Genomic DNA, 27,960 nt, shown 5'->3' on the forward strand with positions numbered 1-27,960 from the left:
TTTCCTCAGGCATGTAATAGGCAAATAGAACATGAAACAATTTTGCGGGATGGCTGCCCCTGTTTGGGTAACAATGAAAGCTGTCACTATTTCTATTCTGCGGCGTACACAGATTGGTATTTCTTTTTTCTTTCACAGAGGTATAACAGTATAATATATAGTATAATAATCCTCAGTAGCAACCATGGTCCATACTATAAAAAGTGTCACAAAGAGATCGGAAAATGAGGAAAGTTGAGTTCTGGCCAAATTACTTTTATGGGTGAGCTTTTTTTAATGGATTGTGCCCTATCATGGATTATTTACCTATCAGTTACCTAAAAACATCATTACACATTTTTCATTTTTGCCCTTTTCGATTATTCCTCCCATTCTTTCAAGAGGCATAACTTTTTTACTGTTCTGTTGAGCCAGCCGTATAAGGGCTTGTTTTTATTTTTGCTGGACAAGATAAAGCTTTGAATGACACCATTCGTTTTACCTTAAAATTTACTGAAAAATGGGAAAAAAATGGAATGAAAGTGGAATGAAATGGTTAAAAATAATTTAACCCTGTCATTGATTTACGTGTTTTGTTTTTACAGTGTTCATTCTGCAGTAAAAATGACCTGTAAACGGTGATACCAATCTTGCATGTATTTTGGGCAGCACGGTGGCTTAGTGGTTAGGGATTGAGTCCTGGGTTCAAATCCCACCAAGGACAACATCTGCAAAGAGTTTGTATGTTCTCTCCGTGTTTGCGTGGGTTTTCTCCGGTTTCCTCCCACATTCCAAAGACATACTGATAGGGAATTTAGATTGTGAGCCCCATTGGGGACAGCGATGATAATGTCTGTAAAGCGCTGCGGAATATGTTAGCGCTATATAAAAAATAAAAATAAAATAAAAATAAAGATTATTAAAAAATAAAGAAAAGATTATTATTTTTTTAAGTGTTAAATGGAACCTGTCAGCAGGATTGTGCACTGTAACCTACAGACAGTGTCAGGTCAGCGCCGTTACACTGAATAAAATGATACCTTGGTTGATGAAATCATCTTGTTGTTATTTCTTAATCTTTATTTTCAGTTTTGTGTTAATGAGATTCTCGTGCCCTAAGGGGGGTTCATGTATGTGGTGATCTGATTATATATTCATAATGCAGCCTGTTGACAGGTCACTGATCCGTCACTGACCTGCCCCCTAGTTTGCATAGTGAATAAACTAATGTGTGTATTTGAAAAAAAGCATGTCACTTAATCAAAATGGCGGCACCGGCGCACTTTCTCTTATCAGTTTGTGTTTATTATCTTTCTGTGTTTCAAAGGAAAAAACATCACCATCAATATGACGCCATCGGGTGCGCCTGCGCATTAGCATCTACCGTGTTCCGATAGATGCTACTGCGCAAGTGCCGCCGCCAGATCCTTGTTGCTGCAGCCAAAAAAGGTTTTTTTCTTTGAAACACAGGAAGATAATAGGCACTAACCAATGAGAGAAAGTGCGTAGGCGCCGCCATTTTGATTAAGTGACATGCTTTTTTCAAATACACACATTAGTATACTCATTATGTAATCAATGGGGCAGGTCAGTGAGGGATCAGTGACCTGTCAGCAGTCTGCATACATGAACCCCGCCTTATGGCACGAAAATTTCATTAACACAAAACTGAAAATAAAGTAAGAAACAACAAGATGGATTTCATCAACCAAGGTATCATTTTATTCAGTATCACGGCGCCGACCTGGCATTGTGTGTAGGTTACTGTGCACAATCCTGCTGACAGGTTCCATTTAAAGTTCTTTAAACTATTTTTCTGGTTTGTGTCACCTTTTTCTCAAACACGTATTGTTTTTTTTTCTGTCAATTAAGCTTGCTGTGTCAAGCTGACAGTTTTATTGATTTATTCAAATTTTGAGAATAAACTTCTTTTGATCTCTTTTTATTTTATTTTTTTTAGAGAAGTGTGGTAATTTTTTTCTCTTTATAGAGTTAATTAATTTTATATTTTGATAGACTTTTACAGACATAGCAAAACCAAATATGTTTCGGTGTCTTTAACGGTGAATAAAGGCTGATTCGAGATTTTATAGTTTTCATGTTTTTTTTATCTGTATAAACCTTTTTTTTTACTTATTTTAGATTATTTTTCAGTTTTTTATTGCGACTTGTACCTGTGATCATTGATAGCTTGTTTTATATCTTGCAATACAACAGTATTGAAGTATACAGTGAAAATGGAGGTCACCTATGAAGCCCAGCCCATGGCTGGACTTCACAGGAATACAAGATTGCAGCCATGGAAGCCTTCAGCAAGCTATGGTAACCCATCAGTATATCCCTGCAATTCTTGGAAATGTAAAAAGTTAAAGCAAACTTGTCAGCAGGATTTTGCTAAGTAAACTACAGGCATTGTCAGGTTGGCAGTGTTAAACTGATTAATGTAATGCTGCACCTGACCGCGACGCGAGAGGTGTTTCCCCAATGAGCGCTGCAATGCTGGGGGCAGCAGCCCTGGGAGAGAAGTCCCACTGGAAAGCAGTGCAGGTGGTGCAAAGTGACGTGCGAACACGATGGGACGAACCTGCCGATCGCGGTATCTGAACAGACAGGGGAGCAGCGTCATCACTGGGCCAGGGAGTCAGGGAGCTGACCGAGTGCAGTAACAGAGGGTAAGGCAAAAACGTAGTCAGGGACGGAAAAGGGTCAGATGCCAGATGGGTACGTGGTGTCAGGAGAAAGTAACAGGAGAGTAGTCTGTAAAAAGCCAGGAAGTCAGGACACCAGAGAGGATGGAATGGTACCAAAACGGAGGATGGAAACAGGTCAGGAAACAGGCAGATTCATACACCACAGGAATAAAACACAAAGAGGAACAATGATTACGAACTGAGTAACCTAGGTCAGCTGCTCTAGCCAAGGGACCGGAACTATCACTGACACCGGTCCCAGATGATATCAGCACTAAATAGCAGCCCCTGCCTCAAAAGGAGGCAGAAATAGTTAACCAAAACAAGACCAGGACAGAATAGAAACAAAACCCAGTCCTGGATCATGACAATTAAAATGATAACTGAGGTGGAGAAATCCATCTTGTGTTTCTTGTGTAATAGAGAGACCAGCCCATTGCCTCTCTCTCTCTGTTTCTATGATGAGCAGCTTGCTTGTGCTTCAGAGCAGCATGTTGTCAGGTCTTTCTTTGGTTTCTCTGGCCTAGAGCAGGAAGATAAGACTCTGCCTACAGTCCGCCTCAGAACACGGGCATATCATTACCTGAAAACTTCTAACACTGCTTACACAAGAACCACAACACAGATTTTTTCACCCCAGGTATCATTTTAATCAGTTTAACACTACCATCCTGACAATGCCTGTAGTTTACTAAGCAAATTTCTGCTGACAGGTTCACTTTAGTAGCAATGATTGAAACTTAGCTCCAGCCACTGCTGCTAGATACAGTGCCAGTTATGTAACGCATCAGGCATCTATCATGTGTAAAAGCCGGCCAAGACCCTGAACATTTCTACATATGGACCCCATCACAGATATTGAAGAAAAAATCAAACTCAACAAACCTTTAAATAGTTTGTTTTACATATTGTGTGCTGATTTCCGTTATATATCTAAGGTTATGTACTTTTCTGTCTCTGGATTGTGCGCCATTGTGGAAGATGAACAGACAATTGCACATTTCATCCTGTTATGATACATCTGACCACATAACGGAGATGATCTGTTCTCAAACTGCAGTACCTCTATATTTGAAATGTGACCCAACACAAGTAAACTCAAAACTAGAACAAAAACTGCAATCAAAGTATTTAAAGGGAACCTGTCACCCCCCAGGCGGTTTTAACTAAAAGAGCCATCTTGTGCAGCACTAATGCTACCTTCTGTCAAGGTGGCTATTTTAGTTTTGGTCCCTGCAAACGCTGCAATAATCACTTTTATAATTTGTCCCTGATACCTTGAAATAGACCTGGGGGCATGTCTTTTCCCCTGGATAGAAACGCCTCCCATCCGTCTCTCAGGGCCTCTGCGCGCCGGGCGCCGCCTCCTCTTCCTTCATTGGCATCCCCAGCGCCTGCGCTGTAAGTTCGAAGGGCAGCGTGAATGCGCATGCCCAAAAAAAACCTTACAGCGCAGGCGCCAGGGATGCTAATGAAGGAAGAAGAGGCGGCGCCCGGCGCGCAGAAGCCCTGAGAGACGGCTGGGAGGCGTTTCTGTCCAGGGGTAAAGACCCGCCCCCAGGTCTATTTCAAGGTATCAGTAACATATTATAAAAGCAATTATTGCAGCGTTTGCAGGGACCTGAACTAAAAGAGCCACCTTGACAGAATGCTGCATTAGTGCTGGACAAGAGGCTCTTTTAGTTAAAAACGCCTGGGGGGGGGGTGACAGGTTCCCTTTAAACTTTAATTTTTCTGCCATTTGATGCAATGTCAGCCTGTGCAAAAATTGCTCATAGAAAATGTAAATTATGTTTTTGGAGTTCTATTTTACATTGATCAGTATGGTTGCTGATTGTTTTTTTCCATGTGAGGCTAAGCTTGAATTTTAATTTATTTTAAATTGTACAAACCTTTGCCCAGTTTAGAATTAATCGAAAAATACTGGTTCACCATTGTCATTCACACACTCCAAATATGCTAAAATGCAAAATGGAAGGGGTTATCACCTTTGTCTTTATTTTAACAAAATGATTGAGGAATGGACCATATTAAGCCATTTTTTCACATTTTAATTCACTCTTTTATATCCAGTTTTTGGTGACTTTAACCCGGCGCAATTTGCCAGAAGGTATTGTATTATCTCTGAACACCACTAATTCTTTCAAGGCCCATTTCAGAACCTTTACATTCTGCTACATTACAACATTGTGAAATCATTATTCCAGTACAGCATAGCTGTTTTTTGGTAAAAAGGATAGCACTTATCACTTATCAGCTTAATTTATCTGTACCACAGACATGCCATGTATGTGTACATTGCCACTTACCCCACTGGACGTAAGTTAGACTTATCTTTAAGTATTTGGGACAATTTTGGAAATAAATGCTAAATGACATCTCAGCATTTTTTTCGCTCCCACATAAAGATCCTGCTCTGTACATCCATTACTATGGTGGACAGTGTGGCCAGGCTACTTAAATTTATTTTGTGACATGCTCATAGTACATAATTTGCTAAGGAAATGACAACGCGGTTTATAAACCAACTTCCTGGAAGCTTTGAAGAAGTAGGTAGGATGAAACTAAGCTCTGGTCTGAGGGTTTCATTGCTTGGTGCGCTTACAGCACTAAGTCACGGAGGAAGCTGCAAGAGGATTGATAACAAGGTATTACCATGCACGAAAATGCTACTTCTCTAAGTTAATTCTGAAATGTTATTAACCTGATGCTAACTGGATCACAATTATTGTAGGGAAAGGGGCACAAGGAGCTTTCATCACCATGAACTTGTATCTAAAACTGATACTACTTGGATTTCTTCTATGGGATGAAAATCATTTTACCCTAGGTAAGTGCAAAACTATTATAAACCTTCGGGTGTTTGTATTGTATTGACAAAGCAGGGCATATATTATATTTGAGTAATATTGATCATAAAGTTAATTAACTTGTAATATTGAGTTTTGTGTTGGCTATGGTGGCTAATTTTTCATGCAGTTTGCGTTTTTTTATTTGTGAGCCTTATAGGAAATATTAAATCCAAATTAGACCTAAAATAAGATCTGATAATTCTAACATTATCATTGCTCTCTATAGTAATGTACTATTGTGATGTATTGCAAAAGGATCACATTCGGCTCAAATACGCCGAGGCTTGAACGTGTTGCTAGAATTGCACTTTGTAACAAAGGGCCCAATTTTCTTCATAATATTGGGAATTGCTCATTATGTATCTGAGGATGTTTCTTTATATATAGCTCATATGTCCATAAAATAATTCCACGGATGTTTTACATCAGTATAATTCTTTGTGTACAATTCACCCTTACAATAATTGTACCGATGTGGATGTGCTCACAAACACACACATGATTTTTAGGGTCGTCGCCAAGGTTTTAGTATTCATATACCGTATATAAAATTATTAGACATAGAATAAACATTGAGTATCCAGAAGGACTGATCGATTTATGTATTAATCACTCTTACTCCTGGTATTGTCTGGGCCTTTTTCTAGTTTTCTGTAGTTACTTATTTTACATGTAGCATCCAGATCAGTTCTGTAGCGTTTATGAATTTCCTCTCACACAGTTTCATTCTATGGCTTTTCACTTGTTTTATGGCTTGTTCTTTGAAGAGTAGAGAACATTTAGGTACATTATTTTTTGTCTTGTTTTGTGGCTATTTTGGATTGCATTTATAATTGTAGCATGAATAATCCTGGCTTTTAAAGATTTTTTTTACTATATTTTTTAGCAAATAAAAGGCATAGAAGCTCACAATGATTGGTATCGGTATAAATGAGCCCAAACTGACAGACTTTACATTTTCTAGTCAAAAATTGTCATAGTTCTTGCTATGTGTTACGAGATGCAAACACCAGTCCTTACCTTTAATTACCATTTACATCTGTATTCCTCATAGATAAAGCTGGTGGAGTACAATGTTCCATGCAAATGACTGACTTTCAATTAATGGTTAATAATTGAAACCTGCTGATATAACCAGTGAACATGAAATGGTAAATGGTCAACATAAAAAACAAGACATTTCTATGCCGTGGGACATTTAGCATTGGTGGAACTCAAGCTAATAGGCAAATATCTTCCAGTCAGATTTAGATTAAAGAGTGACCACCATTATAAATGTTATTTCTTAAATCAATAGCACACATAAAACTAAAAATGTTTGTAATACATCTTATCAGAGAAACCAGCTTCTTTCTCAGGACTGATCATTTGTTCTCAAAACTCTCAATTCACAGTTAAAATCTGTATTCAGTGAAGACAGATTGTTACATTACTGAGATAGGAGATGACATTTGGTGCTGATAAGATTCTATGTAGATGGGAGGAGGGAGGAGCTATGTCTCTAGCTCCTCCTCCTCTCTCGCCTCTACGTAGACTTTTATCAGTGCCAATTGTCATCTCCTATCTCAGTAATGTAACAATCTGTCTTCACTGATTACAGATTTTAACTGTGAATTGAGAGTTTTGAGAACAAATGATCAGTCTTGAAGGAGAAAGAAGCAGATTTCTCCAATCAAATAAATTACAAAATTGCTTATTTTCACTTGTACTATTGATTTATTAAAGAAAAATTACAACTACGTTTACTCAGCAATGCAGTGTAATTGTAACAGAGTAACAGAGTACCAAACGAGAGGGCCAGAAGTGCTCTCTACTTGAAAACTAAAAGGATTATATTAGGTATCTAAGGAGAGCTTATTTCTGTGCCTTGTAAATTGTGACTACTGAATCATCTTTTACAACACAGACTGTAGTGTGTCTCTGACCAAGCGCCTTTTTAGGTCTGTTTTGCTAGATGAAAACGCTCACCTAGAATCTTTGGCACACATAAAAAACTTTCACCCATTGTATCATGGGCTCCGCAGCTCTGTACAGGACAGACTAGAATTCCCTGTACAATCTTAGCATGCTTAAATGACACTCAGTTTCCCCTAAATGACAATTTTGCAATTTACAGTCATTTAGTCTACAATGAAAAGAACGTCTGTTTAGTAGGCATGCATGCTACAGACTAGAACCGGATGAACATACGAATACATATACATATTCAAGTTCTTCATTGTTTTTTATGTGTTTTACAAAATGAAAACTCATTCTCCACACTCCGTACTAAAATTACATTCAAAGAGAGAATTAGTCAACTGGGTGTAATGACATCCTACTTCTAAGTAAATGGCTAGATTTTGTAATCAAAGTTCCCCAAGTGTCTTTAAAAATCAACTGTTTGTCCACTTCCCCTTAGAAATCTAAGGGTATGAGTATTAGTAATAAATTGTAGTGAAGTAACAAAGCTGCTAGGCCCGATTCAGACTGTCTATTTGGTGCAGTTTTTGACTTATTTTTTACACCCCCCAAAAAAGAAAAAAAAATACTTAAAGACAAGTCTTATCTATTCTTTCATTTTCTGTTTCCTTCTTATTGTGAATTGGCTAAAAATGAGAGATGAGCTAGAGAATTTTCAGGAGCCTTGTGCAGTGGCCATGTATGGGAGCACTACTAATCGGCTCCTCCTTGCTGGTACCCTGAATCCTCCTCTGATATGTATATAGGCCTATAGCAATGTCATTGTTGCAACATGATGAGTGCATGACGTCATGCTGGACCTACAAATCAGAAGAGGCACCAAGGATGCCAGCAGGAAGGAGGAAGTTTGCAGCGCTCCTGACAGGAGGCCACAGAATACTAATGTGGTCTCTGGAACAGGTGTTTGCAATTTGATTTACTTATCTTTACTATAAGTACAACATCTAATCTTTGGTGGGGGATGAATTATGAAAATATTGCTTAGTTGCTGCTCAGTTTCAGGGTGTGGCGGTTATTAGTTGCAAGCATTTTCTTTCTTAGCATTCTTCTAAGGGAACCTTTTTTCTGCCATTGGACATTTGGATATTTATACCATTTTTCCGGGGCCGTACGAAATTATCAACTTGAAATTATCAACTTGAAAATTACACTGCTACATTTGGTCAAACATTAAATTAACTCACCCCTAATATGATGGTTGGAGCTTCTTCTCTTTGGAGTGGTGCTGCTGATGTTAGGTGGTATTTGTGAAGTTGCTACTCTTAGCCGCTTTTCCAGGTTTACATCAGACTGGAGAGCAGGTGACTCTTTGTGACACATTTTGTAATGAACAACTCACAGCAGTAAGTTGAACCCAATACAGATGTACAGTATATTACGCTGCAGGTCTTCTCACATTGGGAAATCCATCAATGCTCACGTTACATTTATAGACCTAAAGCAGTGAGAAGTCTTAAGCATACATAACACAGGAAACAACGACAATGTTGTATATACATATCACATAGGCGACACCATGACTGCTGTACATACATCACAGGAGACATGAGGTTTGGGCATACACATAACAAGAGACATGGGCCTAGATAATACACATCACAGGAGACATGGTCCTGGGGCATAGATATCACTGGAGACATGGTTCTGGAGCCTACACATCACAGGAGACATGGGGCTCGGGCATAAACATCACAGTAAACATGGGACTCAGGCATAAATGTCACAGGAGGCATGAGGCTCAGGCATACACGTCATAGGAGACACGGTGCTCAGGCAGACACTTCACAGGAGACATGGGCTTGGGGCATACACATCACAGGAGACATAGGGCTGGGGCATACACGATACAGGAGACATGGGCCCGGGGCATACACATCACAGGAGACATGGGCCTTGGACATAGATATCACAGAAGACACGGGCCTGGGGCCTACACCTCACAGGAGACATGAAGCTTGGGCATACACATCACAAAAGACATGGCCCTGGGGCATATACATAAAAGGAGACATGGACCTGAGGCATAGACATTACAGGAAACATGGCCCTAGTGCCGAAACGTCACAGTACACATAGGTTTAGGCTAACACATCACAGGAGACATAGGGCTCAGGCATACACATCACAGGAGACATGGGGCTCTGGCATACACATCACCAGTGACATTGGGCTCAGGCATGCACATCATTGGTGGCAAGAGGCTGCAGCATAGATGTCACAGGAGACATGGGCCTGTGGGGCATAGACATCACCGGAGACATGGGCCTGAAGCCTACACATCACAGGTGACATGGGGCTCGGGCGTAAACATCACAGGAGGCATGGGGCTCAGGCATACATGTCACAGAAGACACGGGGCTGGGGCATGTACATCATTGAAGACATGTGACTGGAGCATTTACATCACTGAAGACTCTGGGCTGGGGCATTTGACTGGGGCATATAAATCACTGTAAATACTGGGCTGGAGCATATACATCACTGGAGACACTGGGCTGGGGCATACATATCACATAACTAGAGATGCTGCTGCTGTCATCTTCTGTAGGATGGGAGCGCATTATGTGCTAACCTGAACCACAGAGTACGTGCTGACCAAAGTAATATTCCATTGCACAAGCTACAGCATCCTGTAGTGAATGCTGTGTGCATGAGCTCGCAGAGTAATAAGTAATTAAAGGTTCGCCAGTCGTTTAAATGCAGTTGCCGGCCAGAGCACTTCTGTCCCTGGGAATCTGACCAGGGGCTGGAAAAAGGTAAATCTGAGGTTTCCCACCCCTACTCTAAGGGAAGGAAAAATGTAAAAAAAAAATGTTATATAGTTTACATTACTGTACATGGAAAATATAGGACATGTTAAGTTTGCGGATAAATCAGGCCCCTAGAGAAGTAGGGTCCAATAGGAAATCACAATAAATTGTGTATCATAGTTTTGCAACCCCAATTCAGACTTGCTTTGGGGCCAATCATTTTTAAATTACTTTTATATTTGAATTACTAGGGGACAGCAGCACACCACTATTGAACCCAGAGCAGTGTCAAAAGGTTGTTGGTTGGATAGCGGATAATGCTTCCAGAACTTTGCCACCATCACCACCACCCTGTCTTTCACACGGTCAAATCTCAGTAGCCGTGAGTCTGGACCGCATATTCCTCACCCTGATTTTCCTTTCTCACACCATGCCGAGTGCCCAGAGACAACTAATCCCACACTTGGACACTCCGAAGAGCTGCTCACTTTTCCATTTATAGAATCGGGTCTCTCTTGAAGCAGGGTAAGATGAGATCGCATGTAGCGATGCTCAAATATTTGTGCAGCCATGGTCACATGAAGACGATGGTGGGAAAGTGTCACAAGAGGTAGGCGATGATGAGACACAATTGCCAGAAAGTCAGGAGGAGGACCAGGGTGTGGAAGTGGAAGATGAGATGGTGGATGATATAGTAACTTACCCAACCTGGCAAGAGGACACCCCAACAGTCAAAAAAGCAGTGTGATGGCCACAGACAGAAGGTGTGAAACCGTTCCCTGTAACACCAACACAACGGAAGTTGCCAGTACAACTGCTAGGTCTTCCCTAGTCTGGTTGTTTTTTAAAGACTCTGCCGATAACCCTAAAAAGGCCATTTGCACCACTGGCCAGGCCAGCATCAGCAGGGGTAGCAAAACTACCAGCCTGACCACCACCAGCATAATCAGGCACATGCCTGCAAAGCAATTGCCTTTGTGGGCCGAACCCCAGGGTCCAGGAACAGTGTCTGTCTGTGACACCACTGCTTTTTCCGCTGTTGTGCATGCAAGCCCTTGTCCATGGTGAATGCAAAGATGCCTCCTGCCCTGCACCTGTTGTTGCACACACTCAACTAGCACCATCAGCAAGCACGTCCATGTCCTTGTCCTAGTGTAGTGTTAAGTTGTCCATACCCCAGTCCTTGGAACGCAAGCACAAATATGCAGCCAATGCCCCACATGCAACACTACTAAAATTCCCACATTTCGTGACTGATTGCGCTCGAAATAATGCTTTTTAGGCTCGTGGAGATGGAAGCTTTCCACAACCTGATGGCGGCGGTTTTCCCTCGGTACTCTGTCCCCAGCCTCCACTATTTCTCCAGGTGTGCTGTTCCCGAATTACACAAGCACGAGTCCCACAATATTAGCCATGCCCTCAACAATGCAGTTACCTAGCCACAGACACGTGGACAAGTGCTTGTGGGCAGGGATGGTACATCTCGCTGACGGCACACTGAGTTAACATAGTGGAAGCTGGGACCCAGTCAGACCTTGGGATGAAACATGTCCTCCTGATGCCAAGGATTGCAGGCCCTAGCTCAATCAGGGTTGCCTCCACAATCTATAGCTCCTGTAACTCATCCCCCTCTTCAGCCTCCATCTCTGAAATGAGCACATCAGTCACAAGCTGGAAGCACTGCTGCACTGCCTCAGCCAAGCGGCAACAGGCTGTGCTGAAGCTAATATGCTTAGGTGGCAAACCGCACAATGCTGAAGAGTTGTGGACAGCTCTCAAAGAGCAGGCAGATCTGTGGCTAACACCGCTGAACCTACAGCCAGGCATGGTTGTGTGTGACAATTGCCTGAACCTGGTGGCAGCTTTGAGGCAAGGCAATCTCACACACGTACCATGCCTGGCCCATGTGGTTCAGCAGTTTGTCGAAAACCACCAGGAGCTGCTGGATCTGCTTGTCAAAGTTCGCCGCCTGTGTGCCCATTTTAGAAAGTCAACCATAGCTTCCGACGCCATTGCCGTGCTTCAGCAGCATTTACAGCTTCCGGCTCACCGACTGGTGTGTGATGTCCCCACGCATTGGAACTCTACACTTCAGATGTTGGGAAGGATTTGTGAGCAGAAGAGGGCAGTTGTTGACTACCAGCATCAACAAGGCCATTGTTATTCAGTTCAGACTCCACACATAAGACCTCAGCAATCAAAGAGGATGCAATGCAAGTGGAGCATGATGAAATGGAGCAAGGAACCATACAGGGTGCTTACACACAGCCCAGCCTCATCTCATCCCAACGTGGATTGGGTGACAATGAGGAGGAGGAGGAGGAAGAACAGGAGCTAGTTTCATGTTCTGTAGACGGTACTACCTGCACAATTGTCATACCGTCTGTTTAGCGTGGATGGCCTGAGGACAGAAAGGAGGAGGAGAGCATGGTCAGTCATCGTCTTGGTGAGGACACGGAAGTCTTGCCTGTTAACAGTCTGGCACCCATGACTGAGTTTATGTTATGCTACCTTTCCTGTGAGCCTCGTGTTCTCAAAATACAATGTCCTCCCTTACTCTATTCAAGATTTAGTATCTACCAAATGAATGTAATGGTCTTATCTAAAGGTAATAATTCAGTATACGCTACAAGGAGAACTTTCTTTCTCTTATTTCTGAGGCGGACAGATCTACTAAAATGGGGCAGTACCAGAAGCCATTGCCGTGCTTCAGCAGCATTTACAGCTTCCGGCTCACCGACTGGTGTGTGATGTCCCCACGCATTGGAACTCTACACTTCAGATGTTGGGAAGGATTTGTGAGCAGAAGAGGGCAGTTGTTGACTACCAGCATCAACAAGGCCATTGTTATTCAGTTCAGACTCCACACATAAGACCTCAGCAATCAAAGAGGATGCAATGCAAGTGGAGCATGATGAAATGGAGCAAGGAACCATACAGGGTGCTTACACACAGCCCAGCCTCATCTCATCCCAACGTGGATTGGGTGACAATGAGGAGGAGGAAGAACAGGAGCTAGTTTCATGCTCTGTAGACGGTACTACCTGCACAATTGTCATACCGTCTGTTTAGCGTGGATGGCCTGAGGACAGAAAGGAGGAGAGCATGGTCAGTCGTCGTCTTGGTGAGGACACGGAAGTCTTGCCTGTTAACTGTCTGGCACCCATGACTGACTTTATGTTATGCTACCTTTCCTGTGAGCCTCGTGTTCTCAAAATACAATGTCCTCCCTTACTCTTTCCAAGATTTAGTATCTACCAAATGAATGTAATGGTCTTATCTAAAGGTAATAATTCAGTATACGCTACAAGGAGAACTTTCTTTCTCTTATTTCTGAGGCGGACAGATCTACTAAAATGGGGCAGTACCAGAAGCCATTGCCGTGCTTCAGCAGCATTTACAGCTTCCGGCTCACCGACTGGTGTGTGATGTCCCCACGCATTGGAACTCTACACTTCAGATGTTGGGAAGGATTTGTGAGCAGAAGAGGGCAGTTGTTGACTACCAGCATCAACAAGGCCATTGTTATTCAGTTCAGACTCCACACATAAGACCTCAGCAATCAAAGAGGATGCAATGCAAGTGGAGCATGATGAAATGGAGCAAGGAACCATACAGGGTGCTTACACACAGCCCAGCCTCATCTCATCCCAACGTGGATTGGGTGACAATGAGGAGGAGGAGGAGGAAGAACAGGAGCTAGTTTCATGTTCTGTAGACGGTACTACCTGCACAATTGTCATACCGTCTGTTTAGCGTGGATGGCCTGAGGACAGAAAGGAGGAGGAGAGCATGGTCAGTCATCGTCTTGGTGAGGACACGGAAGTCTTGCCTGTTAACAGTCTGGCACCCATGACTGACTTTATGTTATGCTACCTTTCCTGTGAGCCTCGTGTTCTCAAAATACAATGTCCTCCCTTACTCTATTCAAGATTTAGTATCTACCAAATGAATGTAATGGTCTTATCTAAAGGTAATAATTCAGTATACGCTACAAGGAGAACTTTCTTTCTCTTATTTCTGAGGCGGACAGATTTACTAAAATGGGGCAGTACCAGAAGCCATTGCCGTGCTTCAGCAGCATTTACAGCTTCCGGCTCACCGACTGGTGCGTGATGTCCCCACGCATTGGAACTCTACACTTCAGATGTTGGGAAGGATTTGTGAGCAGAAGAGGGCAGTTGTTGACTACCAGCATCAACAAGGCCATTGTTATTCAGTTCAGACTCCACACATAAGACCTCAGCAATCAAAGAGGATGCAATGCAAGTGGAGCATGATGAAATGGAGCAAGGAACCATACAGGGTGCTTACACACAGCCCAGCCTCATCTCATCCCAACGTGGATTGGGTGACAATGAGGAGGAGGAAGAACAGGAGCTAGTTTCATGCTCTGTAGACGGTACTACCTGCACAATTGTCATACCGTCTGTTTAGCGTGGATGGCCTGAGGACAGAAAGGAGGAGAGCATGGTCAGTCGTCGTCTTGGTGAGGACACGGAAGTCTTGCCTGTTAACAGTCTGGCACCCATGACTGACTTTATTTTATGCTTCCTTTCCTGTGAGCCTCGTGTTCTCAAAATACAATGTCCTCCCTTACTCTATTCAAGATTTAGTATCTACCAAATGAATGTAATGGTCTTATCTAAAGGTAATAATTCAGTATACGCTACAAGGAGAACTTTCTTTCTCTTATTTCTGAGGCGGACAGATCTACTAAAATGGGGCAGTACCAGAAGGCCCTTGTTGCAGAATTATTAAAAAAATTCCCATCTGAAAAGGCTGTCGGCAGAGGTCACAGTTTGTTGGACAACCAAGGGTACAGGCGAGAGAGACACAACTTCAATCCAGCAGAGGCAGGGGAACACTGGCAAAGTTCTGGGAGAGTTTTCTCTGACCCTCCCATCGCACAGGCCCTGAGGAGCAGGGTACTCTCACAAGGAGTGCAAAGTTTGGGAAGATGCTGAGGGAGTACTTTGCTGACTATACGAACATCTTCCATGAGTCCTCTGTGCCTTAAAATTATTGGGTATTCAAGCTGGACACGTGGCATGAACTGGCTCTCTAAGCCTTGGAGGTCCTGGTCTGCCCTGCCGCCAGCATTTTGTCAGAACGGGTTTTTAGTGCCGCTGGTGGAATTATAACTGATAAGCACATCTGCCTGTCAACTGAAAATGCTGACAGGCTAACTCTTAGAGAAATTAACAAGGGCTGGATTGGGCCAGACTTCTTAACACCATCAAATGATAGCAGCGTAACATAACCTCAAATCCTGTGTCTTTTTTTTACACCCACACGGGTATACGCTTCTTTATTTTGGCTATTTGCTGTTGTCCTCCTCCTTCTCCTAATCCTCATACTCCACCACCATATCACCAGGGTGACCGTGGTCTGTGATGCAACACCCACATAGTTTTTTTTAAAGGGTGTTTATGATGCCCGTAAAAAAAAATTGTTATACAGTATGTTTATGTATACCCCCCAGGGGTAATTGTTTGTCAGCCCATTCCCTTAGTGCATGGGCTTTACAAGTATAGGAGACCGGCTCCTTTCTAATGGGAATTTTTTTTTACTAAGCCCTCCTCTACATCTCTTCCAAGGTGCATTGGATTGCATCCAAATTTTTGGCAGCCGTTGCATTCACTTCATAGGCAAACAGTATGGGAGACCCACTCCCTAATAATGGGAACATTTTTTCATGAGGCCCTCCTCTACGTCTCTTCAAAGGGGCATTTACTGAAGGGAGAAGCAAAAGAGTAACAAGGAGAAAGGTGGATTAGTTGGGCAGCAAAGTTAAGGACAGACTAGAGAGCTGTGAGAGTGTTAGCTGGGAGACTACGGAGGGGGATATTGCAGTAGTCAAGGTGAGAGATGATGAAGGCATGCACTAACATTTTAGTAGATTCAGGGTTGAGGAAAGGATCGATTCTGGAAAAAAAATTTGAGTTGGAGGCGGCAGGAGGTAGTGAGAGCTTGGATGTGCTGTTTGAAGGACAGGGCAGAGTTGGGGGTTACTCCAAGGCAGAGAACTTCTGGTGCAAGGGAAAGCGTGATGTAATTTTTTATGATAGATCAGGTAGGGGGATTAGGCAAAAATCAATTAAAGAAGAAAACCAGGAATTTTTTTTGCACATACAGTGCTTACTCTCCAGTAATATTATCACTGTTTAATTGATTTAATTCCGCCTATCTACTTATCTCTCCTCTTAATTATGGAATATTTTGACATGTGATCCCTTGTCTGACAATAGGCAGCACAGTGGCTCAGTGGTTAGCACTGCAGCCTTGCAGCGCTGGAGTCCTGGGTTCAAATCCCACCAAGGACAACATCTGCAAGGAGTTTCTATGTTCTCCCTGTGTTTGCGTGGGTTTCCTCTGGGTTCTCTGGTTCCTCCCACACTACAAAAACATACAGATAGGAAATTTATATTGTGAGCTCCATCGGGGACAGTGATGATGGTGTCTGTAAAGCGCTGTGGAATAAGATAGCCCTATATAAGCAAAGCATAATAAATAAATAATAATAAACTTGTCCGGTCCAGGCCCTAATGTGTACACAAGATTTCAGTCTCTGACTTTCAGTGAATTAGAGGATGACATAATCTATCAAATTCCTCCTTACAGCTCTCATACTCCTCACTTTTCCACCCAGCCTCACCCTCTTTGCCCCTGTACATGCCCTCCTATGTGGCCAAGATATGAGTAAAGACTTATGAAATTTTCTAGAAGAAAAAATGTCTCTGCTACTCATATCAATCATGATTCTTTAATTAATGTATTCTGCCTCTTAATATGTTGCATATGTTGTCTCAAGTAATCCCTTACCTTGACCTTCTTTCCTTCTGAGACTATATTCTGTATATACATATATACACATATATGTTATGTTTGATACCAATGTATGTTTGATCCCAAAATATGTTTGATATTTCTAAACTCAGTGTATTAGTTGAGATTATGTTAGTTTTAGTCACATCTAATGATAAGTGACAACTGCAGATTACCTATAATAAACCATTCCTTTTGTTCTAACTGGTGTGATCCCTGTATTATTCTCCATGTGGACATTGTCCATCCAGTGACTGCCCCTCTAGAGCAAGTCTCTCTCTGCTTCTCTGTCACTTTCTTCTTTATTTTGACATAAAAAACTCAGGAAACTTTTATTCTCCTTTCTCCACTTCCATCACAAGCGATGATTGTCTCCTCCACCGTAAAGACTGATAGATGTGACTGTGTTCTATTGATGTGGCACTGCCAGCATCAACTCAACTTTCGACGGTAAAAAGGGCCTTTTTATTTTAGGTTAAAAACCCTAAGGCCTTTTACCTCTCAAATGTGATTTTCAAGCAGTACGACAGTTCTGAAACAAGGTGGCCTCTTCAATTTCACGCTCATGTCTGGAATCCCTTCTGATGTTTAACCCTTGATTTGCTAAAGAAACCTAGAGCACATTAAAGCACCTTACATCTGATCTAGCTATATATTTTTTTTGTTTTGTGCATTTTCTAAGATTTTTAACTTGATCTGATTAGCAGTACAGTGTGACAAAGTCTGTTCGCTTTTAACTATTAACACCCACATTGCTGCAACTCTTCACCCCCAGCTTCCTGTCATGTCACAATTACTTTGTTCTGCTAAAAACATCATATGCTGAATTACAAACTATATATACACACTATATATATATATATATATATATATATATATATATGTACAGTATATATACAGTATGCACACACACATCACATGCTGAATTGAAAACTATATATATATATATATTTAAAAAAAACACCTTTCTTCACCCTCCCAATGGGGGTGGTATTTGTAGTCCTTTCTCAGTCTCGGGTCCTCTACCTGAGGCCTGGGAGTTTGAGGGTTCTGCGCAGGATCTTAATTGTTCCCAGCATGGTGCTTTTCTGGACAGAGAGCTCAAATGTTGCTCCTGGGATCTGTTGTAGCCATTCTTCCAACTTAGGGGTCACTGCTCCAAGTGCTCCTATCGCCACTGGAATCACTGTTGCCTTCACCTTCCGCTTCTTCTCCAGTTCTCCTTTGAGACCCCGGTATTTCTCCAGCTTCTCATATTTCTTTTTCCTGATGTTGCTGTCATGTTGCTGTCACTTGGCACTGCCACATCTATTATCATTGCTGTCTTCTGATCCTTGTCTACTGTCACAATGTCTGGTTGGTTAGCCAACACCTGCTTATCCATCTGGATCTTGAAATCCCACAGGCTTTTAGCCCTTTCATTCTCCACTTTTTCTGGGCTCTCCCACCTGGACTTAGGGGGACTTAGCCAGGGCCGGACTGGCCATCGGGCAGTTCTGGCAAATGCCAGAAGGGCCGGTGGCAGTAGTGGGCCGCTCGAGTGTGCCGCTGTCGGCACACTCTCCCCGCTGTCGGCACACTCCCGGCCCCGCATTCATCTATACCGGCGTCATAGACGCCGGTACAGTTGAATGCAATGATGGAGGAGAGAGCGTCTGCTGACGCTTCCTCTCCCATCATTCCCCGCTCTGCCTGCCGCTGACACTGCGGGTGCGCGATGACGTCATATCATCGCGCACCTGCTGTGTGACCGGGCGGGCAGACTACGACTGCTGAGACCAGAGCCAGGAGGAAAGGTGAGTAGAGTGTTTTTTTTTGTTTTTCTTTATCAATGAGTGATGACTTGATTGTGGAGCTATTGGGGGGGGGGGGGGCTGTGCTGCATTCCATTCTATGGGTCTCTGCTGCATTATATTCTATGGGGCAGGCTGCATTCCATTCAATGGGCCTCTGCTGCATTATATTCTATGGGGCTGGCTGCATTCCATTCTATGGGGCTGTGCTGCATTATATTCTATGGAGGCTGTGCTGCATTCCATTCTATGGGCCTCTGCTGCATTATATTCTATGGGGCTGTGCTGCATTCCATTCTATGGGCCTGTGCTGCATTATATTCTATGGGCCTGTGCTGCATTATATTCTATGGGCCTGTGCTGCATTATATTTTATGGGCCTGTGCTGCATTATATTCTATGGGGCTGTGCTGCATTATATTCTATGTGGCTGTGCTGCATTATATTCTATGGGGCTGTGCTGCATTCCATTCTATGTGCCTGTGCTGCATTATATTCTATGGGCCTGTGCTGCATTATATTCTATGGGCCTGTGCTGCATTATATTCTATGGGCCTGTGCTGCATTATATTCTATGGGCCTGTGCTGCATTATATTCTATGGGCCTGTGCTGCATTCCATTCTATGGGCCTGTGCTGCATTCCATTCTATGGGCCTGTGCTGCATTATATTCTATGGGCCTGTGCTGCATTGTATTCTATGGGCCTGTGCTGCATTCCATTCTATGGGGCTGTGCTGCATTCCATTCTATGGGCCTGTGCTGCATTATATTCTATGGGCCTGTGCTGCATTGTATTCTATGGGCCTGTGCTGCATTGTATTCTATGGGCCTGTGCTGCATTGTATTCTATGGGCCTGTGCTGCAATCCATTCTATGGGCCTGTGCTGCATTCCATTCTATGGGCCTGTGCTGCATTATATTCTATGGGCCTGTGCTGCATTGTATTCTATGGGCCTGTGCTGCATTCCATTCTATGGGCCTGTGCTGCATTCCATTCTATGGGCCTGTGCTGCATTCCATTCTATGGGCCTGTGCTGCATTATATTCTATGGGCCTGTGCTGCATTATATTCTATGGGCCTGTGCTGCATTACATTCTATGGGCCTGTGCTGCATTATATTCTATGGGCCTGTGCTGCATTGTATTCTATGGGCCTGTGCTGCATTCCATTCTATGGGCCTGTGCTGCATTATATTCTATGGGGCTGTGCTGCATTCCATTCTATGGGGCTGTGCTGCATTATATTCTATGGGCCTGTGCTGCATTGTATTCTATGGGCCTGTGCTGCATTCCATTCTATGGGCCTGTGCTGCATTATATTCTATGGGCCTGTGCTGCATTATATTCTATGGGCCTGTGCTGCATTGTATTCTATGGGCCTGTGCTGCATTCCATTCTATGGGCCTGTGCTGCATTATATTCTATGGGCCTGTGCTGCATTCCATTCTATGGGCCTGTGCTGCATTATATTCTATGGGCCTGTGCTGCATTGTATTCTATGGGCCTGTGCTGCATTATATTCTATGGGCCTGTGCTGCATTCCATTCTATGGGCCTGTGCTGCATTCCATTCTATGGGCCTGTGCTGCATTCCATTCTATGGGCCTGTGCTGCATTCCATTCTATGGGCCTGTGCTGCATTATATTCTATGGGCCTGTGCTGCATTATATTCTATGGGCCTGTGCTGCATTACATTCTATGGGCCTGTGCTGCATTATATTCTATGGGCCTGTGCTGCATTGTATTCTATGGGCCTGTGCTGCATTCCATTCTATGGGCCTGTGCTGCATTATATTCTATGGGGCTGTGCTGCATTCCATTCTATGGGGCTGTGCTGCATTATATTCTATGGGCCTGTGCTGCATTGTATTCTATGGGCCTGTGCTGCATTCCATTCTATGGGCCTGTGCTGCATTATATTCTATGGGCCTGTGCTGCATTATATTCTATGGGCCTGTGCTGCATTGTATTCTATGGGCCTGTGCTGCATTCCATTCTATGGGCCTGTGCTGCATTATATTCTATGGGCCTGTGCTGCATTCCATTCTATGGGCCTGTGCTGCATTATATTCTATGGGCCTGTGCTGCATTGTATTCTATGGGCCTGTGCTGCATTATATTCTATGGGCCTGTGCTGCATTCCATTCTATGGGCCTGTGCTGCATTCCATTCTATGGGCCTGTGCTGCATTATATTCTATGGGCCTGTGCTGCATTATATTCTATGGGGCTGTGCTGCATTATATTCTATGGGGCTGTGCTGCATTATATTCTATGGGGCTGTGCTGCATTACATTCTATGGGGGCTGGCTGTATTACATTCTATGGGGGCTGGCTGTATTACATTCTATGGGGCTGTGCTGCATTACATTCTATGGGGGCTGTGCTGCATTACATTCTATGGGGGCTGTGCAGCATTACATTCCATGGGGCTGTGCTGTATTATAGTTTCTGTGGGCTGGCTGTATTACATTCTATGGGGGCTGTGCTGTATTACATTCTATGGGGGCTGTGCAGCATTACATTCTATGGGGCTGTGCTGTATTATAGTCTATGGGGGCTGGCTGTATTACATTCTATGGGGGCTGGCTGCATTACATTCTACGGGGGCTGTGCTGCATTACATTCTATGGGGCTGTGCTGCATTACATTCTATGGGGGCTGGCTGTATTACATTCTATGGGGCTGTACTGCATTACATTCTATGGGGGCTGTGCTGCATTACATTCTATGGGGGCTGTGCTGCATTACATTCTATGGGGGCTGTGCTGCATTACATTCTATGGGGGCTGTGCAGCATTACATTCTATGGGGCTGTGCTGTATTATAGTCTATGGGGGCTGGCTGTATTACATTCTATGGGGCTGTGCTGTATTATAGTCTATGGGGGCTGTGCTGTATTACATTCTATGGGGGCTGAGCTGTAATGCTGGATACAGCTGTAATTATATGTTATATAGTCGTGTTACACTCCCCTCACTTCTTGTAGCGTACAAGTGTACAAAGATATTATACAGTCACCATGTGACAAGTGGGCCTGTGTGACTTCAAATGCCAGGGCTGAATTTTAGTCCCAGTCCGGCCCTGGTGCAGACTATGCAAAGAAACCTCAGAAACCGTCCAACACATAGTGGCAGGATGCAAAATGCAAGCAGGAACAGCATATACCGAACGCCACAACCAAGTAGCGGGAATTATATACAGGAACATCAGCACAGCGTATGGGCTAAGTGGCACCTTGGGTCTTGTCTTGTGTGGTAGACCCAAAGTGCAGACTGTGCAAAAGAACAACAGAAATATGTACATATATATATATTCAAATTATACACCCCCGAGTACTGCAGGAATTAAGTACAGTCATTGATAGACCATTATTTTTAATCTTTAAAGAGTCCATAATAACAGGGTCTGTACCACAGGACTGGCGTATAGCAAATGTGGTGCCAATATTCAAAAAGGGGACAAAAACTGAACTCGGAAATTATAGGCCAGTAAGTTTAACCTCTACTGTGGGTAAGATCCTGGAGGGCATTCTAAGGGATGCTATACTGGAGTATCTGAAGAGGAATAACCTCATGACCCAGTATCAGCACGGGTTTACTAGGGACCGATCATGTCAGACTAATTTGATCAGCTTCTATGAAGAGGTAAGTTCCGGTCTGGACCAAGGGAACCCAGTAGATGTAGTGTATATGGACTTTTCAAAAGCTTTTGATACGGTGCCACACAAAAGGTTGATACATAAAATGAGAATAATGGGGATAGGGGAAAATATGTGCAAGTGGGTTGAGAGTTGGCTCAGGGATAGGAAACAAAGGGTGGTTATTAATGGAGCACACTCGGACTGGGTCACGGTTAGTAGTGGGGTACCACAGGGGTCAGTATTGGGCCCTCTTCTTTTTAACATATTTATTAATGACCTTGTAGGGGGCATTCAGAGTAGAATTTCAATATTTGCAGATGACACTAAACTCTGCAGGGTAATCAATACAGGGGAGGACAATTTTATATTACAGGCTGATTTATGTAAACTAGAAGCTTGGGCTGATAAATGGCAAATGAGCTTTAATGGGGATAAATGTAAGGTCATGCACTTGGGTAGAAGTAATAAGATGTATAACTATGTGCTTAGTTCTAAAACTCTGGGCAAAACCGTCAATGAAAAAGACCTGGGTGTATGGGTGGATGACAAACTCATATTCAGTGGCCAGTGTCAGGCAGCTGCTACAAAGGCAAATAAAATAATGGGATGCATTAAAAGAGGCATAGATGCTCATGAGGAGAACAAAATTTTACCTCTATACAAGTCACTAGTGCGACCACACTTAGAATACTGTGCACAGTTCTGGTCTCTGGTGTATAAGAAAGACATAGCTGAACTGGAGCGGGTGCAGAGAAGAGCAACCAAGGTTATTAGAGGACTGGGGGTCTGCCATACCAAGATAGGTTATTACACTTGGGGCTATTTAGTTTGGAAAAACGAAGACTAAGGGGTGATCTTATGTTAATGTATAAATATATGAGGGGACAGTACAAAGACCTTTCTGCTGATCTTTTTAATCATAGACCGGTGACAGGGACAAGGGGGCATCCTCTACGTCTGGAGGAAAAAAGGTTTAAGCATAATAACAGACGCGGATTCTTTACTGTAAGAGCAGTGAGACTATGGAACTCTCTGCCGTATGATGTTGTAATGTGTGACTCATTGCTTCAATTTAAGAGGGGACTGGATACCTTTCTGGAAAAGTATAATATTACAGGGTATATATATTAGATTCCTTGATAAGGCGTTGATCCAGGGAACTAGTCTGATTGCCGTATGTGGGGACGGGAAGGAATTTTTTTCCCCATGATGGAGCTTACTCTTACCACATGGGTTTTTTTTGCCTTCCCCTGGATCAACATGTTAGGGCATGCTAGCCTATGGGTTGAACTAGATGGACTTAAAGTCTTCCTTCAACCTTAATAACTATGTAACTATGTATATACTGAATTATTACCTTTAGCTAAGACCATTACATTCATCTAGTAGATACTAAATCTTGAATAGAGTAAGGGAGGACATTGTATTTGAGCCTGGCAGAAAGAAAGAAAGGATCTTTGTAGAGTAAGCTTTTTATAGCAATCTTACAGACAATTAATAGAATATAGGTGATGCGCATCTCTACACCATTCAAGATGAGCCTCTGCATACCTGCTGTCCAGAGTCTTAGCACTAACTTTGCATATGTGAACATGTACCTGTTATAGTCTATGGGATGTTTTACACAGAGACAGGTGACTAGATCCCCCCCCAAAAAAAAATAAAATAAAAAGGACACCACATGTTTGACACTCATGTATCACAAGGGTATCACATCCTACTGCAAGACCTGGAGTTAGAAGGTCACGTTAGGTAATGAATCGCGGGCCTTCTTTAAAGATGGTGTGATTTGTGTCCCATATTAAATGTATTTTGTTTCCTCTGGTGCTGAGGAGATTAACGACCCTTTCTGTGCTGGTCAGAAACATGGAGCTCCATTTCAGCTACTTCTGATTTGATCATTACCTCTTCCTGTATAAACTGATCCAATCTTCTTGTCCTTACCGGTGAAAGATTTGTGTTCCTGTGCTGCATGCTAAAGCTAAATGGTTGGAGTAGAGTTGTTGTAGTAATGATCTGTGGTTTGCTGTAATACATGTGTATTTATCTCCTGGTTCCTGTTCCCATTTAGTTTATTCCTCCCGGTCTCTATCCTCCTCCCTATTGTTGGTTAGTTTTTTTTGTATTATAGTGGTTTTCTGTTATCCCTGTTTTGTTTTTGTGTCTTGTTTACCTTATATTTCTGTCCAATGCCTCGTGGGTTGGGGGAAGAGACAGATGAGGGTTTCACAGGGGCATAGTAAGATCAGAGAATTGGGCCTCTCTACTTTCAAGAGTACCCCCGGGACAAGGTTAGCTAGGTCCACTCCCGTCTAATCCGCTATCTCTCGGAAAACTCTCTTCTCGACCCCTTACAATCTGGTTTCTGCTCTTTACACTCCACTGAAACTGCCCTCACTAAAGTCTCTAATGATCTAATAACAGCTAAATCCAAAGGTCATTGCTCTCTGCTGATTCTTCTGGATCTCTCTGCCGCATTTGACACTGTGGATCACCAGCTCCTTCTCACTATGCTTCACTCCATAGGCCTCAAGGACACAGCCCTCTCCTGGTTCTCCTCCTACCTCTCTGACTGCTCCTTCACTGTATCCTTTGCCAGCTCCTCTTCCTCTCCTCGTCCCCTTACTATCGGGGTTCCGCAGGGCTCAGTCCTAGGCCCCCTCCTCTTCTCTCTATACACGGCCCCTATTGGACAAACAATCAGCAGATTTGGGTTCCAGTATCATCTCTATGCTGATGACACCCAATTATACACTTTTTCCCCTGACACCACCCCTACCCTAATTAATAATACCAAGGATTGTCTGTCTGCTGTCTCTAACATCATGTCCTCCCTCTATCTGAAAGTAAATCTTTCCAAAATGGAACTTCTTGTGTTTCTCCCTTCTACTAACCTCACTCTACCCAACATCGAAATTACCCTGGAGGGTTCAACCATAACTCCCAAGCAGCATGCCCACTGTCTTGGGGTCATATTCGACACCGAACTTTCCTTTACTCCCTATATCCGATCACTCACTCGCTCTTGTCACCTGCATCTTAAAAACATCTCCAGAATCCGACCTTTTATCACCTTTGAAACTGCTAAGACTCTTATTACTGTCGCTCTTATTCATTCTCGTCTGGACTACTGCAACCCTCTTCTGATCGGTCTCTCTCTTACTAAACTTTCTCCTCTCCAATCCATCTTGAATGCGGCAGCCAGGGTCATATTTCTATCCATCCGCTTCACCGATGCCTCCATCTTGTGCCAGTCATTACACTGGCTACCCATTCGCTACAGGGTCCAGTATAAACTCATCTCTCTCACCCACAAAGCTCTCCACAGTTCTGCACCGCCTTATATCTCCTGTCTCATCTCTGTCTATCGCCCTACACGTGCCCTCCGTTCTACAAATGACCTAAGACTAACATCCCCCGTAATCTGAACCTCACACCTCCGTCTCCAAGACTTCTCTCGTGCTGCGCCAGCTCTCTGGAATGCACTTCCCCAGATGATCAGATTGATACCTAGCCCCGAACTATTCAAGCGCGCTTTAAAAACCCATCTCTTCAAACAAGCCTACCACATCAACTACTCAGTAAACTAACTTTGCCCTGTTCCCTCCTTCCAAATATTATTCTGAATCTGCACCCTACTATTCATCTGTCTCCACACCCTCCATGCACATGATAACTGCACTTGATACTTGACTACTGCACTTAAACACACGGGCTGATGACCGGATCATGCAGCTTTATATGAAAATCCCTATTTATCATAATTGCCAGACCTGAAATAACAAGCACTTTTCACCTATTGTGTCCCCCCATTTCCTTATAGATTGTAAGTTTGCGAGCAGGGACCTCACTCCTAATGTCACTGTTTAAATTGTCTTAATTGTCAGTTATTTTTTATACAAGAAAAACATCACATAGGGATGACAAAAACAACACACAGGCTAAAAATGGATTCAATTCCATTCAGCACACTGATGGAAAATGGTCATTTTTTTTCACATACTAGAAAGCGCTGATGCTGCATGAAATCATTTCAATAAATAAAGGGAGCAGCTGCTATAAAGACAGTATATATAGTCAAGCATATTAAATTTCCCAGAGGAGCATTGCATGTCCTATAAGTCTCCTTACACTGGCATGTCAGTCGTGTCACTCTCCACAAGTAGAGAAGCTACCCATCACTATATATAAGCAAATGCTTTAAATACGGAACATGGTGTTCTATTCAAGTTGGACAATCATACTTGCCATCGACACCACTTGATATGTAATCTTAGGCCTATTGTTTATTTATTTGCTTTGGGTGAGATCAGACATGATACATATTTTCTGTCACAAATATTGTCTCGAATCCATAGTGACTCCACATGAGCATTTTGCATTGGATTCAAGGGCAGACTTATTGGTGTCTCCTGGTGCCAGAAACTCCTCTGTCAGTGCTGTCCTATCTAAGCTTTGGTGCCTGGTGTTCTTTGTGGAACTAGCAATCATGCCGTTATTTTCAGCATGTGATTGCTAAGGTAAGTGATTTTGACTAGAGATGAGCAAATATGTTTGGGTCCCTCCTTATTTCGCAAGCTATGGCGCTTACCGAATAAGCTGCAGAGGGAACCCTGATACCTGGAGCGCTCCGGCTGATCAGCTGTTCAGTCCTGCAGGTGCATGTGTCGCGGCTGTGTGACAGTCACAACACGCAGGCTCTCCATGCATTTATTGTGACTGTCTCACATGCAGCTGCGGAGCTGAACTGCTGATCAGCCGGAGCGATCCAGGAAGCCGGGTTCCCTCTGCAGCTTATTTGGTAAGCGCTATAGCTTGCTAAGTAAGAAGGGACCCAAACATATTTGCTCATCTCTAATTTTGACACCTAAAAATCTTGCTTTTGCCACTCAGATTTTGCTTTGGATTTTCTGCATATTTTGCTCTTTTCATTGCAGAGGTAGAAATCTGCTAGACAGCAAGTTTGCAATATAATATGCAACCCGAGGCATGTCATTAAAATACAGGTCCTTCTCAAAAAATTAGCATATAGTGTTAAATTTCATTATTTACCATAATGTAATGATTGCAATTAAACTTTCATATATTATAGATTCATTATCCACCAACTGAAATTTGTCAGGTCTTTTATTGTTTTAATACTGATGATTTTGGCATACAACTCCTGATAACCCAAAAAACCTGTCTCAATAAATTAGCATATCAAGAAAAGGTTCTCTAAACGACCTATTACCCTAATCTTCTGAATCAACTAATTAACTCTAAACACATGCAAAAGATACCTGAGGCTTTTAAAAACTCCCTGCCTGGTTCATTACTCAAAACCCCCATCATGGGTAAGACTAGCGACCTGACAGATGTCAAGAAGGCCATCATTGACACCCTCAAGCAAGAGGGTAAGACCCAAAAAGAAATTTCTCAACAAATAGGCTGTTCCCAGAGTGCTGTATCAAGGCACCTCAA

General features: G+C 43.0%; 1 protein-coding gene across 3 annotated transcripts in view; it reads left to right on the forward strand.

The window, feature by feature from the left end:
- The first annotated feature begins 5,234 nt into the window (after positions 1-5,234).
- Positions 5,235-27,960, forward strand: part of PTPRC (protein tyrosine phosphatase receptor type C) — a 210,470-nt gene continuing 187,744 nt past the window's right edge. For 2 of the 3 annotated variants that reach the window (XM_077277742.1, XM_077277744.1), the window contains exons 1-2: positions 5,237-5,317; positions 5,404-5,499. In XM_077277742.1, coding sequence (XP_077133857.1) covers positions 5,433-5,499 — 67 coding nt within the window. In that variant the 5' untranslated portion in view covers positions 5,237-5,317; positions 5,404-5,432. Of the gene's footprint in view, positions 5,318-5,403; positions 5,500-27,960 lie in introns of all 3 variants that reach the window. The other variant, XM_077277741.1, reaches the window with a different exon arrangement.

This window comes from Ranitomeya variabilis, chromosome 8, assembly GCF_051348905.1.
Source record: "Ranitomeya variabilis isolate aRanVar5 chromosome 8, aRanVar5.hap1, whole genome shotgun sequence".
NCBI classification, from domain to species: Eukaryota; Metazoa; Chordata; class Amphibia; order Anura; family Dendrobatidae; genus Ranitomeya; species Ranitomeya variabilis.